Consider the following 21104-nt stretch of genomic DNA (forward strand, 5'->3'; position numbering starts at 1 on the left):
GCTGTCACATACATCACATGTAGGATGGGTGTGAGCAAAAGTTTTCATTTCTCCAGATAAAAACTCAGCAGTGTGATTGCTGGATTATGTGTTTCAACATTAAAAGAAACTGTCAAGTGGTTCTCTGGAGTAGCTGTACTATTTCACAATCTCACCAGCAAAGTGTGAGCAAGGCAGTTGTTCTGTATCCTTTTCTGACTTGGTATTGACAGCATTTGTTTTTCTTTTAGCCATCCTAGCAGATATATCATCCTGGTTTTAATCTATTTCTCTAATGGCGAGTGGTGTTGAACATCATTTTATGTGCTTTTTTGCCTTCTGTATATCCTCTTTGGTGAATGTTTACTGCCTTTGCTCATTTTTAAAATTGGGTTGTAGTGTTCTTACTGCTGAATTTAAAAATAACTTTATTGAGGCATAATTTAACATACCATAAATTCACCCATTTTTATAGTGTACAATTTAATGAATTTTATTACATTTATCACCATAATCCAGTTTTAGAACATCTCTGTTATTCCCAAGAAGATCCCTCATACCCACCTATTACTGTTTAATGTTGAATATGCGATTTTGCCATATTTTCCAAATGAAGATCCTTTTGCTAGCAGAATGAGAATGGGGTCTTAGAGGTGAACCTCAAGTCTTCCAAACATTTTCTGGATCCCACAAATTGTCTCCTTTTGTTTGCTTTAAATGTGGATAGTAGCCCCTTCCAGAAGAAATGAAGGTGACTCACCATTTGCTGAAGGAGGAAAAGAGAACCGGCAAGGAAGGTTAACCTTCCTCCTCTGTTTACATCAGGAAAGACTTCAGGTGCCCTATCATGCCTGGTGGGTGGCCAGAGAGACAAGGGACTCCAGGGCATCTGCCTGGTCACTGTGCATCCATGGGACACCCAGGACTGCAAATGGTAGTAAGAGAAGAGGGAAATCTACAGATTGGGAAGAGTGGGAAGCCAGGTGCCCTCGTGGATGGCTCCAAACCTCATTTTTTATTTCTTTTCTTTTTGTTATACTTTTTTTTTAAATTAAGGAACATTTCAAACATGTTCTAAAGTAGAGAGAACAGTATAACCAGATTCCAGATTCCATCATCCACAACTCATCGCCAATATTGTTTTAACTGACTCCAACCTACCCATCCCCCTCCTAAACTACACACACACACACACACACACACACACACACGTATCACGCATAAAATATTTAACAATTAAGAACATCAAATACGGGAGGCTCGTTTTGAGGGTGAGCTGGACGTTCTTTATAGAGACGACCTTCTAGCCTAGCGGTCCCCAGTCCCCTGCGGTAGCTGCACACGCCCCGGAAGCCAGGGACAGGGACAGGGATTGGCCCCTTCTCCCTGGAGGCTGACAGAGCCCGCTTCTATCTGGTAGGGCGTCGAGCGGTCCGTAGGGTTGCCCAGGGCCCGGGAGGAGGCCGCAGGGCTCAGGGACTGGGGACCCGGAGCCCTCTCCCCACCCGCGCGAGCCCACCTCCGGCATTCGCCCCGCCCCGCGTGGGGCTCGCGACGCTTCTCTCCGGGTGATTCGCTCACTCCGGAGCCCCAAGGCCGCCCAGAGGGAAGAGCCTCGCGCATCCCCGCGCCCGCACGGCTCTGAGTCCGCCGTCTGCACTCGGAGCTGCGCGGAAAGACCTCAGCATCCACGTCGGCCGCACCTGCTCCTGACCATTCACGTCCGCCCGCCCCGTCCGCGCGGTCCCGGAGAGCGGGGCCGAGTCGACGCGCCATGGGCACCCGCCGGCTCTCGCCGCCACCGCAGCTGCTGCTGCTGCTACTGCTGCTGCCAGGTACGGGCGCAGCGTGCGGGGTCCCGAGGGAAGGCGGCCCTAGGAGCGCTTCGCTGGAGGGTCCGGTACCCAGGGTGGGGACGCCCTAGCCGGGGACCCGCAGGCCACTCAGGGACGCGGGATGCCTTCTTCGTTTTCGGCTCCGGTTCCAGCATCTGATCCCGTCCATTGCCTCTTTTTACCACTAGTTGGGAAACGGTGGCCAGAGAGGAATACGGACTTCTCCAAGGCCACCTCGGGGAGGCGAGAGTCGTTTCGGGACCGGGGCCGGATCTGGCACGCCAGACTCTAGTCCGTGGTCCTGGTCGCGTCACCTTGACCCTCAACCGGGGAGCGCGCCTCCCCGCCGGCTGCCGAGGCTCTAGAGGAGCCTGTTGGGACGAAGCCGACCCTGACTCTCCGCTCTTCGAGAGGCCTGGGTTGGCTGGGACTCTGCAAGGCTGCAAGACGTCCCTTGGGGTCCAGCTCGTAGGTTCTTGGGGCATTGTGGCTGTGCTGCATAGGGCTGTTTCTGACCCTCGTTGCGGAAGTCTCCACTACTCAGAGCGCCTTACGCGCTCAACGGAGCTCCTGCCTGGGGCACCTCCTTTGTTGGGGTGTCCAGCGAATCAGGCAAAACCCCATTTCAGGGACTGAAAAATTTGGGTCAGATTCCCTTCCCTCCTCCCCAGTTTGCCCCCAGATCTGTAAGTGGGCTGCAGCTGACCCAAGATGCCTCAACTATGCTGGGGTGTGGCTTATGAACAAAAGGGATTGCTCAGGGCTTCGGAGAAATAAGGGACTTCTAGCAGGATATGAAGACAGCATGGGCAGGAACCGGGGGTCCCACTCTGAGATCATGAGAGACAGGTGGATGCCTTCCAAGAAGGCTGTGGCCAAATCTCTACACGATCCTGAGTGGGACAAGGGGGACTCCCAGATCTGGGATGCAGTCTCCTAGGCTTAGAAGCAGGACACCTGAGCCTGGGTGACCCCCAGCCTCCCTGCCCCTGGGGTTGGACAGGGAATCTTTCCAGGAGCTTTTGCACCACATGCCTGCCCTGTAGTAACAATAAAAGTAAGGATAATTTATAGCTCTTGAGCTTTTACCACATGCCACTAAGCACGTCACTCCTCACAATCCTTTGATGTGAATACATTTATAATCTTTATTTTGACACATAAAGAAACCGAGGCTCAAAGAGGTTAAGCTACTAGGCTAAGCTCACACAGCTCACAGTGGTTTGTTAAGATTTGCACCAGTTTTGTCCAACGTCAGAGCCCAGGCTTATTACCACTAAATTGTGTGACATGGTGGAATCCCTGTCTCTCTTGGGCTTCAGTTTCCCAGTCTGTCATTGGAGGAAGCAATGGAAGTCTGGGGTTCATAGAGTACCCCAGAGGTTATCAGTGGGTGATGTCCCTCGTGGGAGAGATAAGTAGTAATTTCCCCAGGGACTGACAGGGCTGTTTCCCTTAGTGGCCAGTAGCTCAGAGGCCGAGCATCGCCTGTTTGAGCGCCTCTTTGAAGATTACAACGAGATCATCCGGCCTGTGGCCAATGTGTCTGACCCAGTCGTCATCCAGTTTGAAGTGTCCATGTCTCAGCTGGTGAAGGTGGTGAGTGCTGGAACCACAATCTGTGGCCACGGGGTACAGGGCTTCTGGAGGAGCTTTTCCCAGAAGGAGCCTTGTTTTTGTCATTTATGTCTACTTTAATCTCCTTTTCAAGGATGAAGTAAACCAGATCATGGAGACCAACCTGTGGCTCAAGCAAGTAAGTGACCAGGCTTAGTGCACTTCTGCCCCCTGGTGGTGACTTCTTTAATTGCTGTCCGTGGACCAAAAAGGACCCCACAGACTGGGCTTCACTCCTGGATCACATGCACATGCACTGATCTGAAGTCCACCTGGAAGGACAACAGGGCCTTGCCCCTTGAGTCACAGATGGACAGTCTGCAGCTTAGAGAGAGAGACCTCTCCAGAGTCGCACTACCAAATGAGATAGACCTGGCCCCCAATTCTTGGTAGCATAAGACCATCTCCTTCCTTTCCTCTTTGCCAAAACTCATCCTTAAGTCAGAATCAGATTCTCTTGCATCACTAATAGAATAGGAGTAGGGTCTCTGTATTTTCTTGTTCCGATTGAGGCAATAGAATTGGCTTCCTCATAGCTTCCCCAGGGAAGCTTTGCTTAAGACCTGCTGAGAGACATAATTGTCCATTGGCCTGATGGTGACCCTTCTGCCAGCTCAGCCAGCTGAGCATCCTGCTCACACAGCCTTCATCCACAAGAGTCTGACAGTAGACACAGTGTCCCCACCCTACACTCCAGGACATATTCCCTCTGCAGCCATAGCATGTCCTCTCTCATCTAGTGCTCTGCTCCCATCCCTTCCTAGACTCAATATGATCATGGCTCTCTCCTCAAGAACCTTTCAAGCTGGGCACAGTGCTGCACACCTGTAATCCCAGCAGCTCAGGAGGCTGAGACAGGAGGATTGCAACTTTAAAGCCAGTCTCAGCAATGGCGAGGCACTAAACAACTCAGTGAGACCTGTCTCTAAATAAAATACAAAAAATAGGGCTAGGGATGTGGCTCAGTGGTCGAGTGCCCGAGTTCAATCCTCAGTAACCCCCCACAACACCAAAAAAAAAAAAGAGAGAGAGAAACTTTCAGAGTTGGAGAGCTTCTTTTTTTATGGGAGCTTGGTCAAGGATTTGTCTGAAAGAGAGCAGCTGGAACTTAATGCATGGACCTAGATCTGGTGGTAGAAGTCCAGGAAGCTGGACTTGGCATTGGAATGACTGGAGAAAACACCAATCAATGGTCCCTATTTGATTGATGAGGGTCGGGGATCACCCACAGTCATGGAGGCATGGTTCTCCTAGAGCAGGAAGCAACTTACAGACTGAGCCCAGGGCTATCTTCCCTGCTACACACACACACAAGGAGCTGGGCTTGTGTGGTCTGCAACATGCAGGGGGCTCAGGAACCTGTGGCTGAGGTGGGGAGTTACCAAGATATAGTATCAAGAGCAATAAGTCAGGCTGGTCTTTCTGCTGTCTCTTCTTTCCTCTCTGCCCCTTCCCCCCAGATCTGGAATGACTACAAGCTGAAGTGGAACCCCTCAGACTACGATGGGGTGGAGTTTATGCATGTACCTGCACAGAAGATCTGGAAGCCGGACATTGTGCTGTATAACAAGTAAGGTGCCCGAGGACCCACATATCTGGGGACTGGCAGCCTGAGCTCTGTGTTCTAGGCCCACTGTGATTACTGACAGGCCGTCCTCAGGTCTTTTCCAAGAGGGCTTTGTTCATTCTTCAAGGGTTTGCTGAGCATCTACTATATACTAGGTAATAGAGATGCCAGTGAGCCAAAGAGAGTGGCAGTGTGCTGAGTTGCTTCAAAGTAGGTGATATGCTGATAGAGGGAAAAGCTTCTGGGAAGCGGTTGCATTGAATTGGTTTCAAAGGTCACCTCACATCTGGAGAAGGAGCTGGAACGGGGGGAGCACAGGGAGGCAGGAGAGTATGGACCCTCACTTGCTGTATTGTAGGACATAAAACTGGAAGGGTCAGGGGAACAGCCCTGGTGTATGGCGAGAGAGTGAGGTATGTCAAGGATGGCCTTGATTGTGGCATCTGTTAGCAACTCTGTGCAAACAGACAGGGATAAAAGCAGATGTCTCCCTTTTTCTTCGTTGAAAGAGAATGAGGGTGTAGGAGAAGGCAGAGCTGGCTGAGTCTGAGTTGTGTCCTCCCAGGGTTCCCCACTTGCAGACAGTTCAGCTGCTAGGGAACTTTTTAAAATACAGGTGTCTACTGTTAAAATATTTTCTTCTTTGTTCCTGTCTTTTCTAAGGTTACTATATTTTGTAAAACACTATACTGTAACCATAGGTATGTTTACATGTATAGTTATATTACCCAATTTCTGTACCCATCCCACAGAAACAGAATGGGTTGGGTACAGGATGGACTCAAGAATGTATTTTCACCAACTGTGCTGGGAGCTGTGAGGGCCAGTCTGCTTTGGGGATCACTAATACAGCCTGTCCCCCATATTTCATAGATATAGAATGGGGCCCATAGTAGAAGGTGACCTCATTCAGTGGTTGTGTGGCAAAGCCAGGCCTAGGGTGGTATCGGTAGTCCTCTATGCTTTAGGAGGCTGATGCTGTGATCTTGGGGCTCAGGCGGGCACTCCCAGCCCATTCTTTGCCTGTCCTCAAACCTTTTCTCCACTCTCCCCAGTAGCAAATCTGCCAGCAGGCAGTTATCCACTGCACAAATGTCCCCTCCGAACCGCCTCCCACTGGTAAAAGTCTGAGCCTTGAGGAATGGATCTGTGCCCCTCACCACACACACACAGGCTGAGTAAAGTTCCCAGGTGCAAAGTGTGGTGAGCTCTGCCAGCCACAGAGGCCCTGGTCAAACTGGATGGCCACAGCCCCCTGAGGATGAGTATAGGCCTCTGGAGGGAAGTGGGTGGTTCCTACCATCCAGGGAAGCTGCTCGCAGGCCATTCCCTCCCAGGGGCACATGTGGAGTCTCCTCTGGACCCAGAGCACACATCTTCCTATCTCAGGAAGCCCTTCTTTTTCCCTTTCAAAAGTTTTTCCTCTCTGATTCTGCCCATGTGGTGCATCTAAAGCCCATTTCTCCTTCTTAAACCCACACAAAACTGATCCCTTCCACATTTAAGCTCTTTTATTAAGCAAACACAAATTATAACCAATATTTTACCATATATACTAATTTGTTTTCCAGATATTGGAAAACAAATTTTTTTCACCCATGTTTCAACTGTAGAGTGATAATGTTTTAACCACTAAAGCCATGAAGGGTGGGGCTGGAGAGATGTATCTTGGAGAGAGAATAAGTGGATGCTTACATTAATAGGGCCCTGAGTTCAAACCCCAGCACCAAAAAAAAACCAAAACCAAAACAAAACAAACATCAGGCAAACAAAACACCATTTTTTTAGTAAAGCATTTCATAGAGTTAGTATAATCTGATTTTAATGAATTAAAGCATCCTTTGTTTAGGTATTTATTCATATTAGTATACACTGATATATTTTTACTACTAGTAGCAGTACTCTTGGTATTACAATTAGCATCAGGACTGGGGAAGCTGTTTATATATATATATATATATATATCCCATCTTCTGGTCCCCAGCAGAAACAAAAAGGATGTCTTTAACCTTTTCAGACATAATTTTACAAATATTCCTTTCATGCAACTTGTATTTGTAAGCCTGTCCTTAAAGAACTGAGACATAAGATGCATTCAGCTGGTTTGCAGAAGTATTTCCTTCCACTGCAAGCTGATATAGAAATCTCATGGTCCAGAGGCTCTTAGGGAACTGGGCAGAGTATAGAGAATTCTTGCTAAGCAGGAACTGAGAACACAAGCAAAAATATTAGATTTACATTTTGGGTTTTATGGCTGTTTCCTTGCTGGCAATTTAGGGTGAACAGCTGCAATACTGCAGGATGAATGATTTTAACAGTAATGAGAGATGTGGCCAAACACTTCAATTTAAATATATCATAAGGAATTTCCTTGGAATCTGCAGCTGAAAATAATATTGTGAAAAATCATCCAATCCAACCTTTTACTTAGAACTTACATTTCTCAAATTGACCCTCTGTTGAGGGTTTCTCTTCCTTTTAACACAATAGAAACACCATTTTTTTCTTATATCAGAATTTTTCCTATGATGTTTTGTTTATTCTAAAGTTCATTCTCTAATAGAATCCTCAAAATGCTCATAGATACAACATACCCTTAGTTCTTGCAAGTTCATAAGAGAATATTTTTTAGAGAATACTTTTTAGAGAATACTTTTAGGTTGCTTGGCTGGATAGAAAATCCTTGGCTTCTATTTCCCTGTAATGAAAACCTTATAAATTTTACCTCATTGTCTTTTGGTAAGAAGTGTTGTTGTCAAAATCCATGTCAATCTAATTTTCTTTTCCTTGTTAAATAAGGTGACTTTTGAGAGAGGAACAGGGCATTATAAATAAACATGACAGGACCACACATGTAAGCCAGGCTGTCCTGAGTAAATGGGCAAATTCAATTGATAGTCATTTATAAGTAGTCGGCCTTTTGATTGGCTACCCACAGGATTTCTTCCTTTGTCTTTATTTTTAGTTTGAGATGGGGTCTTTCTTTGTTGCCCTAACTGGTCTCAAACTTATGAGCTCAAGTGATGCTCTTGAGTCTGCCTAGGGCTATGGGGATATGCCTCTACTTTGTCCTTAAAGTCTACTTGTTGGGCATGGTGGTGCACACCTGTAATCCCAGCTAATCAGGAGGCTGAGGTAGGAGGATTGTAAGTTTGAGACCAGCTTGGGCAACTTAGGGAGATCCTGTCTCAAAATAAAATATAAAAAGGGCTGGGGGTATAGCTCAGTAGTATAGCACCCCTGGATTCACCCGTACCAAAAAAAAAAAAAAAAAAAAAAGTCCAGTTTACTATGTAGCACATACATAAGAAGCCCCTTTTTTCCAGGGAAGTTTTTTTTTTTTTTTAAAGAGAGAGAGAGAGAGAGAATTTTAGAGCGCGCTACCACTTGAACCACATCCCCAGCCTCTAGGGTAGTTTTGGTTTTTTAAATTTTTTTTATAGTTGTAGATGGACAGCATGCCTTTATTTATGAACCCCAGTGCCTCACACATTCTAGGCAAGTATCTGCCACTGAGCTGCAGCCCCAGCCCCTCCCAGGAAGTTTTTTTACATTAGTTTTTAAGATTTGTTCTATTCCATTGATTTGGTTTCCTCTGCTGGAACACATATGCACATGTGTGTGCACATGCTCATGTTCATGAGCACACGTGCGCGTGCTCTCTCTATACACATATATACATATATACATATGTATATATACATATATGTATGTGTGTGTATATATATATATATACATATATATATGAATTTCTCTGCCTATGTTCCTTCTCTATTATGCTCTTAAATTTGATTTAAACAATTTTGTGTGTGTGTGGTGCTGGCGATTGAACTCACGCTACTGTCAGTTGCATCTGCTTTGTGGCTGTTTGGCTTGTGTCGTCCTTAAACAGTTACCTTGAGGTGAGAAAATCTGCACTCAGGTTAGCCACCTCCAGGGTCTGCCAGCACTTGAACCTTCTACCACCTCATCCCACTTTCTCCCCTGTTCACTTTGGATCCGACTTTTCCTCTGAGTGGGCCTCTGAATTTGGGGGCTTATTTCTGAGATTCTCTCAAGCCCTGCCAGCCCCAACTTCTCTTCAGACCCTAAGTGAATTCCCATGGTCTTTGTTATTGTTCTTATCCACAAATTGGAACCTATGGAACCATAAATTGTTCTTACCCTCTGTTTTACTGTCCCCTTGCTGAGGGTTCAACACAGAGTAGGTCCTTTTCTTTGTGGGGGCAGACACTTCTTGGAGATTTCTTTTCTCTTCTCTCAGGTACTTCCTCCCAGCAGCTAGTCCCACATGGGCCCCCTGGGTCACGTAGTAGTCTGACCCCTACCCTCATATTCTCAGGTTCGAGGGTTGCCCTTAAACCTGTCTGCTGACAGTGTGATCCACAGGTTTGTTCCTTTGCCATCCTAATTGTCCAGGTTTTTTAGGGAATTTGGAGATTGCAAAAACCTCCACCATCTTGGTTTTTCTCCTACCCTGGCCCCACTTACCTCCTTAATCTTCCCTTATATTGAAGGAACACCTCAGCTCATCGTTTACTCACACTGCCTTCTATTTTTTCAACTAACTCACATGGTTTGGCAGTTAAGTCAGCTCAGATCCTCCTGCTTCTGCTGTCTCTTGCTGTCGGCCATCTCACTCTTGGGCTCTGCCAGGGGTGAGATCTTCATTTATTTTTTTGGTCATTCATTCAGTCAACAGATATTTACCAGGTGCTCTCTGTTTAGCTGGTGCTATGCGAGACCCCAGTCCCCAGCTGGGTCCTTGTCTTCTCTCTCAGTGGTATAGATACGACAGTTGATATGCCCCAAGCAGCAAACAGGCCTTCTGACCTGAGTACACACAGCCAGGGGCATCTTTAGGCAGTAACCATGGCCAAGATCCCCAGAAATGAGCAAAAATGAGTACTAGCAACCAGGGCAAACATATCTCTGGTGTTTGTTCTTTGGACACACATACTTTGATGAGTCCTTGCTTAAGAACCGAAGTTCTGAATGGCCAAGGCTCTGTCCACAAACTCTATGGACTTTGAGCAAATCATTTTTGTTCTCTGACCCTCAGTTTCCTCTTCAGTAAAATGAAAGGATTAGATTACAGCTGGGATGGGTCAACTCTGTGAAGTCCAAAGAGTAAAATATTTTAGATTTTGTGGGTCATAGAGCTTCTGTCACAGCTATTCAGCTTTGCCTTATAGCTCAAAATGGCTGTAGACATTAAAAAACAAACAGAAGTAGCTTTGTCCAAACAGAATGTATTTGTGGAAATAGGTGACAGGCCTGTGGGCCAGAATTTGCCAACCCCTGGACTAGACCCTCTACACAGATCCCTTATTTCCCTGACATTTTATGGATCCAGGAGGCCTCTGTCTTTCTGTGGGTCTTTCTAGCCTTCTGCTTAGCCCAGCTCAGAGTGCCATGGGTGCTAACATGGGCTAAGTCCATTTGGAGAACTTAGCCCATGTTAGCACCCATGGCACCCCACCCCACTGCCCAACCCTCTCCCATCTGCCTGGAGCCAGGAGCTGGAAGAGGGAAGGGAAGCTAAGAACATATAAACCCAGCAGGGCAAACCAGCCAGCTGGAGTGAAGGTGGGCAGGGCTTTGGCATTGAGTCTTCAGTGCAATGATTGTCTTCTCAAACAAGGGATGTGAGGGTGGGAGGCCCAGAGACTAGCAGGGAGGAAAGATGTACACTGGAATGTTCCCATTTAGTTTTCACAGGTTCTTCTCCAATAACAGTCATACAAGGACATCCCTGAATGTTTCGATTCTATAATTGTCTTGCAGCTCTTCATGTACCAGGTAAAGGGATGTGAAAGATACAAACACCTTCAAATGCTGGAATGCTAAGAAATAGAAAAAGGCTGATCTAAGGAAATGTAAGAGCCTTCAGTGGGGAGGGACATTGTGAGGACCATCCGGCCTTACTGTCAGATGACATCATCTGGCTGTTGCAATGGAATGCTACAGGGTATTGAGCCTATCATCAGATCTCCTGCTGAAAAAATCAGCTTGTAACAACATAACTCTAAGAAAGAATGTGTATCTATGTGCAGAAACAAAAAACGGTGTGTGTGTGTGTGCACGTAGCTTAAAGAAAGGAAGAAAAACATGGAGAGTAAGTGGGGGCAGAGAGGGAAAGAGAAGGCAAAGGACTCTTATGCTGAATATGAAAGACAAGGAATCAGAAGACACGATCATCTACTGTGGAATAATGTTGGGAGGAATGGGCAGTGTGGTGAATAGTAGGATCAGGATTTGCAGGTAGGTTCTGGAAATAAAATAGGGTTCAGTTTAGTGGTAATGGGCTTCCACGGTGTCTGTGCAACCCATTTCAGCCTACCATCTGGTTACACACACACACTAGGCGCCCAGTGGAGAATGAACAAGATTCTAACAAGGTCCAGACCACAGGGACAACAGATAGCAAATATATACTGCTTGAACACCTGCCTCCAGGTCAATGACTTTCATCCCATTTTTTAAAATTAAGCAGGGATGGGGAGGTCTGGCATTTGGGTGTCTCTGTAACCATCCTAGGTTGGGAATTTTATGTTGTGTAATGAACTGGTGATGTGCCCAAGGGTCAAGGAATATGACAGACTGTGTGTTGGGAGGAGGTCTGGGACTCATTTTATCCACCAGTAAATGAACTAGGTGACCTTTCATGGCACTTTTAGCTCTCACATTCCAGTTTTACAAACCACTACTTTACCTGCTGGCAGCATGAAAAGCTGGGCTGGATGACCCTGGGGTGGTGAGCATGTCACCATGCTCCTCTTTTCCTTTGCAGTGCTGTTGGGGATTTCCAGGTGGATGACAAAACCAAAGCCTTACTCAAGCACACAGGTGAAGTGACTTGGATACCTCCAGCCATCTTCAAGAGCTCGTGCAAAATTGATGTGACCTACTTCCCATTTGATTACCAAAACTGCACCATGAAGTTCGGTTCCTGGTCCTACGATAAGGCGAAAATCGACCTGGTCTTGATTGGCTCCTCCATGAACCTCAAGGACTACTGGGAGAGTGGTGAGTGGGCCATCATCAAAGCCCCAGGTTACAAACATGACATCAAGTACAACTGCTGCGAGGAGATCTACCAGGACATCACATACTCTCTGTACATCCGGCGCCTGCCCTTGTTCTACACCATCAACCTCATCATCCCCTGCCTCCTCATTTCCTTCCTCACTGTGCTCGTCTTCTACCTGCCCTCCGACTGCGGAGAGAAGGTGACACTCTGCATCTCTGTCCTTCTCTCCTTGACCGTGTTTCTACTGGTGATCACTGAGACCATCCCATCCACCTCCCTGGTCATCCCCTTGATCGGGGAGTACCTCCTGTTCACCATGATTTTCGTCACCTTGTCCATTGTCATCACAGTCTTCGTGCTCAACGTGCACTACAGAACCCCAACCACGCACACAATGCCCACCTGGGTGAAGACGGTATTCTTGAACTTGCTCCCTAGGGTCATGTTCATGACCAGGCCGGCCAGCAATGAAGAAAACACTCAGAAGCCAAGGCCCTTCTACAGTGCCGAGCTCTCAAATCTGAATTGTTTCAGCCGCACAGAATCCAAAGGGTGCAAGGAAGGCTACCCCTGCCAAGATGGGATGTGTGGTTACTGCCACCACCGCAGGATCAAAATCTCAAATTTCAGCGCAAACCTCACTAGAAGCTCCAGTTCTGAATCTGTTGATGCTGTGTTGTCCCTCTCTGCTCTGTCACCAGAAATCAAAGAAGCAATTCAAAGTGTCAAATATATTGCCGAAAATATGAAAGCACAGAATGAAGCCAAGGAGGTGAGAGTCTGGTTGCTATTATCATCCATTCAGTCAGCAGGCGTGTGGGTTCTTTATGCAGCAAGGCATTGGGTGGGGTTAAGAAATTAGACTCTGGGTTCAGCAGCCTGTGTTCAGGACAGCTATATGTCCTTGGATATGTGAGTCACCTCACCTCCCTGAGCCTCTTTTCTCATGTGTAAAATGTGGTGATAAAGCATGTGAAGATGTGGTGCCCTAAGTTAGCCACAGGGCTGCCAGCAGTTCCGGCCACTAGGACATCTGTGCGGAGTGTGGATTAGGAGGTAGCCTGGAATAGGGCACGAGGCCAGATTCTCTCCAGTTAGTATTGACCAGCTGCATTTTTATTTTCACTTTTTGTGTTTTCTCACTGAGGTATAATTTGCATGGAGTAAAGTGCCTGCTCCATATAACTGTGCAGCTCAATGAATTTTTACATTATGTCTACACCTGTGTAAACATGATCCAGGCGAAGTTTCAGAACATTCTCGATGCCCCCTTAAGTTTTGCCGAGCCCCTTCCAGGTCATTCTTCTCCCCAAGTGACCAACCCCGATTTTTTTTTTTAATTTATATGTGGTGCTGAGAATCAAACCCAGTGCCTCACACATGCTAGGCAGTGCTGTACCACTAAGCGACAACCCCAGCCCCTGACTTTATTTACATTGGTTATCTTTATTTGTTCTTGGATTTCACGTACATGGAATAGCATCCTGTCTGACTTCTTTCATTCAACATGTCTTTGAGCTTTATCCTTGTTGCTGTTTCCTTATTATTGGTGTGTAATATTCCTCAATATGACCTTATTACCTTGTTTGTTTTACAATTTTTGGACAACTATGAACAAAGCTGCTTATAACTTATGTCTTTTTTTAAGAGAGAGAGAGAGAGAATTTTTTAATATTTATTTATTTTTTAGTTTTTTGGCGGACACAACATCTTTGTTTGTATGTGGTGCTGAGGATCGAACCCGGGCCGCACGCATGCCAGGCGAGCGCACTACCGCTTGAGCCACATCCCCAGCCCAACTTACGTCTTTTAGTGAAAATATGCACTTATTTTTCTGGCATATACACCTACGATTAGATTTGCTAGATCTTTGGAGAAATGTATTTTTTTAATATTTATTTTTTAGTTGTAGTTGGACACAATACCTTTATTTCACTTATTTATTTTTATGTGGTGCTGAGGATAAAATCCAGGGTCTCACACATGCGAGGCAAGCACTCTACCACTGAACCACAACCTCAGCACGAAATGTATTTTTAAAAAATTTTTTGTAGGTGTAAATGGACAGAATGCCTTTATTTATTTATTTTTTGTGTGTGTGGTGCTAAGGCTTGAACCCCGTGCCTCACACATATGAGGCAAGTGCTCTGCCACTGAGCTGTAGCCCCAACAGGAAAGATGTATTTTTAACTTTAGTGGATATTGTAAAATTTCCAGAGTTTGAACCAACTATCACTCCCCAGCAATGTGTGAGAGTTCCAGGTGCTTCACCTCCTCTCCAAGATGTGCTAAGTGGTATCTCACTGCTGTTTAAATTAGTATTTCCGGTTGAGTAATTACTAGGGCTCTTTTCATATGCTTCTTGGCCATTTGGATATCTTCTTTTGTGAAATATTTATTCACATTCTTTTGCTCTTTTTAAAGAATTGGGTGAACTTAGTTCTATTTTCACTAAAAACCTTCTACCAGAGCTAACGTTAAGGATAGGTAAATTTTACATGAAATAATGTCATGTGTCTGGCTGTTTCATGACCCTTTGTATGCCCCCAAGGTTGCCAGGATCATGCTCACTGATTTTATAAGAGTCTTTGCTTTAAAATTAATTGGCTCTGCCTTGTTTATTATCAAAGAGCCATTACAAGATAATTTCAGCTCCTGATGCATGGTAGGTAATTAATGTTAGTCAGGAATGCCTGGAGCCCTTTAGTCAGCTCAGCAGCATCCCAAAGCAGATGAGACAGGAAGCAAACAGCCACAGCTCCCCACCCAGCCATCTGAGCTACCTGGAGCAGTCTCAGGGCTGATTTAACAATGCAAAATCTCCAGCTGATGCCATTAATTTAACCAAAAAGATAGGCATTCCTTTAAATTTGGTTGAAACTGTTACTGGACATTAAATAAATGATCAGTGGAAATCTCTTATCTGTTCAACACTGATAACTTTTGAGGACATTCTCTACATTTTCCTAACCCTTTTCAAATAGTCATTTAAGTTAGCAATGATTAAAGGTTGAGATCTCAGTACCTACATTCTAGCCTTTTCAGGCTAAGATGACCTTTATTCCAAAAATTATTTCCTAGACATTATGCAAGCTGTGAGGGTTTGGAAGGATCTATGGCAAATGAGTGGTACGAGACCCATCTCAAGGGGCAGGCACTGCCTCACCTCTGGACATCTGTTACTACATGAGAATGTGGGTAGATCCTTCTAGTTTTCCAGAGAAAGCAGAAATCTGGCCATGCAGCCAGCAGATTGCAACACACATATGAGGGGGTAACAAGTGTTAGTATAAATGTGGCTGCTCAATGCTCAGAAGAGTGGATCCCCCTGAAGGATTTCTTCTTTCTCTCTTATTGAGTAACTGACACTGCTATTCACAGTTCTCCAGAGATATTTTAATTTCCTATTCTTTGGCTCAAACTTGGCAGGTGTTAACTGTCCCTGGCTCCACAGAGCCTGCACAGTATCCTAGGCTGTTTTCCCAGCTATCTCCAGAGGCTGCTGCAAGCCTGGGAATGACCATCCTTAGTGTTAAATAAAAACTTATGGGAGGCCATGGATTTTTGACTGGGTACCTGCACAGGCCCAATGGACCAAGCCAATGTTGAGTTTAATCACAGTAACAGACCTTTGGTTGGTTGCAGAAGGCCCTGTAGCCAATTAACTAGTTAAGCCATAGCCATTTGTTTTCTGTGTGTCACATCTATTTCCCTATGCAAGTTGTTGGACCATATTTTTGGTTGACATTTTCAGGTTCTGGGAGCTGCCCAGTTGGAGAAGTAGTTTTACTTTGTTTTGTTCAGATAAACCATACTAGCTTTAATTGGTGTAAAGAACTCCGCCCACCCCCTTACTGGGATTGAACCCAGAGGTGCTTGAACTACATCCCAGCTCTTTTTGGGACAGGGGCCCATTCCGTCCTTGAACTTGCGATCCTCCTGCCTTGGCCTCAGTCACTGGGATTAATTCTGTGCCACTGCAGCCTGCTGGAAATTTCCCTTTTAATGCTGAATGCTCTCATTGGGAATTAGAAGTGGGTTACCAAGTTAGAAAACTAGAACTCACCTGGGGAAGTACTGTTTATTGACAACAGTTTTGGTGGCTGATCACACCCTGGCTGTCCACTGTACAAGCTGCTCTAGAGATCTTGGAGGTGCACAGATCAGTCATGATCTTTTAAGCTCATTGTTTGGAAGCAGCTTGTTTTATTTGGTGGATTATTCATTCATTCTAATCACAGCATGACCTATGAGCAATGATTAATTTGTGTTGTGATTAGTTTTATCAGGGTTATATTTTTTGCCTTATTCCAATGTCTTCCATTTACCTGTTTGTTTTTTCCTCAGTTCTTGCTATATATGAGAAAGTTTTAATTTTTATGAATAAAATACATGAAAGCCACATGATATTCTATTTTTTTATTCTTCTGGTGGTTTTTACTGCCTTAAACCCATACTCAATTCTCTTTTCCCTATCCATCAAATCAGTCTTTTACATTTTTCAATATCTGTATCCTGCCTGCCACAGACACACCTCTCCTGTGGTCTTCCCCATGCCCTTCAGCCACATTGGCTGTTACTAGTATCTTAGTTCAGGAGTTTTTTAAATTTATTTTTTAAATTTTAATTTGTTACATGACAGAATGCATTACAATTCATATTACACAAACAGAGCACAATTTTTCATATCTCTGGTTGTACACAAAGTAGAGTCACATCCTTCGTGTCTTCATACATGTACTTAGGGTAGTGATGACCATAGCATTCCATCATCTTTCCTCTCCCCATGCCTCCTCCCTTCCCTTCCCTCCCTTTTGCCCTATCTAGAGTTCATCTAATCCTCCCATGCCCCCTCGCCTAGTTCAGGATTTTTTTTCTTGTTCAGAATTTTGATGAATGTACTTTTTCATTTCTGTCATTCAGTTTTTAAAGTCTACTGTGAACTTTACTTTTACCCTTCACATGTATCCTGTGGTGTACCCTGGATTTCTTAGCAACATGCTTTCCTCAAGGGTGTTTATGGGTAAACCTTCTAAGGCCTGGAAGGCTTAACTTATTGTGACTTCACTCGTGTGTGTGTGTGTGTGTGTGTGTGTGTGAATTCATTTTATCCTGCAATAATCCTGTGAGGTCTATACTATTATTATTTCAATATTACAAATATATAAATTGAGGCACATGGCAACTACAAGACTTTTTCTTGGTCATGAAGTTCAGGATGCTGTTAGTTGGATACAAAATGCTAGTGTTTAAGTTCTTTTCCTTAAATACTTAAAATTATATATGTGTGTAGCTTTACATTTATATATAGTTTATCTATCTATCTATGGCTTCTAGTCATTTTGCCTCAGTATCACTTTGGGGGAAAGTTTTGTCTTAATGCTGTGCCTTTGTAATTGATTCTGCCTAGAAGCTATTAGAACTTTCTATTTTTGGAGAAATCTAATGACATCAAACACAATGTGTCTAGTAGGTGTGGGTCCCACCTTATCAGTCTGGCATTCTTAGGAGCCTTTTCATTCTGGGCTTCCATCTTTCTTTACTGCTGGGACATCCAAGGTTATGGTTTCTGTAGAGATTCCTTCTCACCCCCTTCCTGTATTCTTTCCTGAGTTTGTACTGTACCCACCTGAACATGTCTGCATCCTGCTTCCCCATCTTAGTTTTCTCATGACATTTCTTAGCTCTTCCATCCTTCCTGCCACCCAGGATGGCTCCTCAGCCTCGCCGCCCCACCACTGCTGCTTTCCTGGGCCGTATCTACCCTGCTAGTTAGCTCATCTCCTGAGTTCTTTGTCACAAATTTTCTATTTTCACACCTACTATTTTTTGTACCTTTTACACTTAGTGGTTCTTCTGTCAAATTGCTTGTTTCTACTTCATGTTTCCAGTGTTCTCTTATCTTAGAGGAGAGCATTTTTAAGTCCTTGCCCTGTCTAATGTGTTCACTTTCCTCCAGATGGCTAAATGTGTGTCTTTTCGGCCTGTAAACACCCTTCCTCCAGGGAGAGTCAGCTGTCCTTGGTGAATTGTTTGAGGGAAGGGCCAAAAGTCAGACAGCACAAGGCTGAGGACATCTGGTCACAAACTGGGGTAATTTCCCTTTGAGGGTGCTGCCTCCCCTCTAGGTGCTTTGTTCCTAAAGAAATGTCTGGCCACCTCCTGCCTGGCTCTGATCTCTTCCAGTCCCTTCTGCTGGACTAAAGTAGTTCAGTCCTTGATGTGGGAGGAGAGGAAGGGAGCTTCAGCTACTCCAGTCAGTGGGCACCTTTCTATGCTCTGCTCTTCCCATCAGCCAGGCTCTGCTGGCCTTGCACATCACCCCTGAGCCTGCATCTCTGGGAAGGGAGCGGACAGGCTGAGGTGGTAATGAGGCAGGGCCAAAAGAGCACCACGCTTCTCCTTCCATGCCCTTCCTGGCTCACCTGCCACCCCAAGAGTCTTTAGAGTCTCTTGTTTCTGGGCCATCTCCAGGGTTGTGCTGTGCAAGGAAGGTAGGAGCTTGGGCCTGTTCACCATTTTGCCCAACTTTCATCTACCCTCGATTCATCATTCATCCCAACGTTTCTAGAGAATGGCCAATATCATTATGCTTTTTTTTTTTTTTTGAAGACAGAGAGAGAATTTTAATATTTATTTTTTAGTTTTCCGCGGACACATCTTTGTTTGTATGTGGTGCTGAGGATCGAACCCGGGCCGCACGCACACCCGGCGAGCGCGCTACCGCTTGAGCCACATCCCCAGCCCAGCTTTGAAGGCTTTAAGAGTTAGATTTAGGGCTGGTGTGGTGGCTCAGCGGTAGAGCACTTGCCTAGCGCGCCTGAGGCTTTGGTCCCCAGCACCACATAAAAAAACCTAAATAAACAAAATAAAGGTATCATGTCCTTCTACAACTAAAAATGTAGAGAGAGAGAGAGAGAGAGGAAGGGGGGGGGGCGCTTAAAATTCATGCCCCTTTGTACCCATGTCTAAGACACAAGTCCAGTTTTTCTTTATTGGGCTGAACCATGTGAAGTGCAGTCAGAGGGAGATTTAAATGGGGATATTAGTCATTTTTTCAAATCAACATTAACATCAATAGGTACTGTTCATTAAGGACTCTGTACCAAAACAACCCTCTGAGGTAGGTATTGTTCTTATTCCCATTTTATAGATAAATAAGTTGAGGCTAAGGGAGGAGATAGAATTTACCCAGATTCTTACAACTAGAAAGGAGAAGAGTGATATTATAATCAAAATCTGTCTCCAGGTCTCTATTTTCCCACCTGCCTGCCTCTTACACCCTTAGGAGGCTCAGCCTATAGTATATGGGTAGAAATCAGAGCCCCTGGTAGATCTGAAGCACTTACAAACCAGTCTTAGGAATTCAAATAAAGTAACTTGTGGCAAACAGGGCATTATAACTTTACCAATGACTTCTTAGTGTCACTGAGAGGACACATTTACTCAAACTCATAATAGTAAAATCCACATTTCCCAGTCCCAATTCGGGGCACTTAATTAAATTACAAAATTACATGCTGCCTCTTTATTATGTGATTATTGCTTCAAAATCAGTTGATTCATGGATTCTCTCCTTCTCAATTCAATTATGGTTCCTTTGCTTTCTGAATCGTCTAGGAGTTTAATTACCATACAATTCTTTTTCCTATTTCAAGCCTCAATTGAAGCTGTATTATGTACAATTAGTGTTGCACTCTCTTCCATTTTTTTTTTAAACTTCATTGTCAGCAGTTATTTCAACTGTGTAGGGCAGGCTGAACCTCAAATAATACTGTATAGCATTCCATTGTACTTTGACCTTCCACCTGAAGATGACATTTGGTCTGTGGGCATTCTGGAATGGAGTACTAGAAAAGAAAAGGATGATAGACTTGCCTGATGTGCTTTTTCACATTTGCAACAGATGTAAGATTAGTATCTAAAACTGGAAAAGAATGAGTACTTGAAACAATAGCAAGTGATGCTGGGTTGTAATAGCCATTCAAACAAAGGCCCAAAATAGAGGCATAAATAACTGGTTTTGCTAACTTTACAAAACTGAAATTTAGAAAAAATGGGTTATAAAGGCCTAGAAATTTCTCATTTGAAACAGAGCTAATATGATAAATATTTCATACCTATTTCTCCACTGCATGAAGCAAAACTTGATGGTAGATTTCTTCAGACCACATTGAGTAAAAAAAGAGAGTTCTTGCATATTGGAGATAAAATGACTTCTTATATGGCCACATATTGTTAAATATTGAAACTATCCACTTGGGGCTGGGGATGTGGCTCAGTGGTAGAGAACCTGCCCAGCATGTACAAGACTCCAGGTTCAAAACCAGCACTACCCCCTAACCACACACACATTCACTTTGCTTTTCCCCTCGTGCTTTCTCTTTCATGATTTTTATTTGTTTGTTTGTTTGTTTTTCAGATTCAAGACGACTGGAAATATGTTGCCATGGTGATTGATCGCATTTTTCTATGGGTTTTCATCCTGGTGTGCATTTTAGGGACAGCAGGATTGTTTCTGCAACCCCTGATGGCCAGGGATGATGCGTAAGCACTGACCTGTGTTTGCCTGAGGCTTACCTGTGTGTGTTTTGAGGGAGGGAGATGTCTGTTTCTTAATAGTAATACATTTTCTGTTACCATGCTACCAGCTTTGATTTTGGCATTTCAAGATTTACTTATTGCCCTGGTTTTTGGCCAAAAAGGAAAGGAAAAAAATCATGCAAAGAAACCCAACAAGAATACTTATATGTATAAATGAACATTTAGCCTTTTTGACAAGATAAAGAAGTGTCAAAATATAAATTATTCTACCTGGGCATGATGGCACATATTGTAGTTCTAATGACTCAGGAGGCTGAGGCAGAAGAACAAATTTTGAGGTCAGCCTCAAGAACTTAGGCTCTAAGCAACTCAGTGAGACCCTGTCTTAAAATAAAAATAAAAAGGGCTGGGTGTGGCTCTGTGATAAAATATTCCTAGGCTAAATACCCAGTACCACAAGAAAAGAAAAAAAAAATTCAGTTCTTCCACAGTGATTAAGTAGTGTACTATACTATGGAGCATGTGAAAA

The 21104-nt window shown here is 44.5% G+C and overlaps 1 protein-coding gene across 1 annotated transcript; it reads left to right on the forward strand.

Annotated features, from left to right (window-relative positions):
* Nucleotides 1-1753: 1753 nt before the first annotated feature.
* On the forward strand, nt 1754-20720 carry Chrna3 (cholinergic receptor nicotinic alpha 3 subunit). Its single transcript, XM_027926019.2, has 6 exons — nt 1754-1814; nt 3274-3413; nt 3526-3570; nt 4892-5001; nt 11792-12803; nt 20454-20720. The coding sequence occupies exons 1-6, from the start codon at nt 1754-1756 to the stop codon at nt 20580-20582; spliced, it is 1497 nt and encodes a 498-aa protein (XP_027781820.1). The 3' UTR covers nt 20583-20720.
* Nucleotides 20721-21104: the final 384 nt, after the last annotated feature.

Source organism: Marmota flaviventris, chromosome 2 (assembly GCF_047511675.1).
Source record: "Marmota flaviventris isolate mMarFla1 chromosome 2, mMarFla1.hap1, whole genome shotgun sequence".
Lineage (NCBI taxonomy): Eukaryota > Metazoa > Chordata > Mammalia > Rodentia > Sciuridae > Marmota > Marmota flaviventris.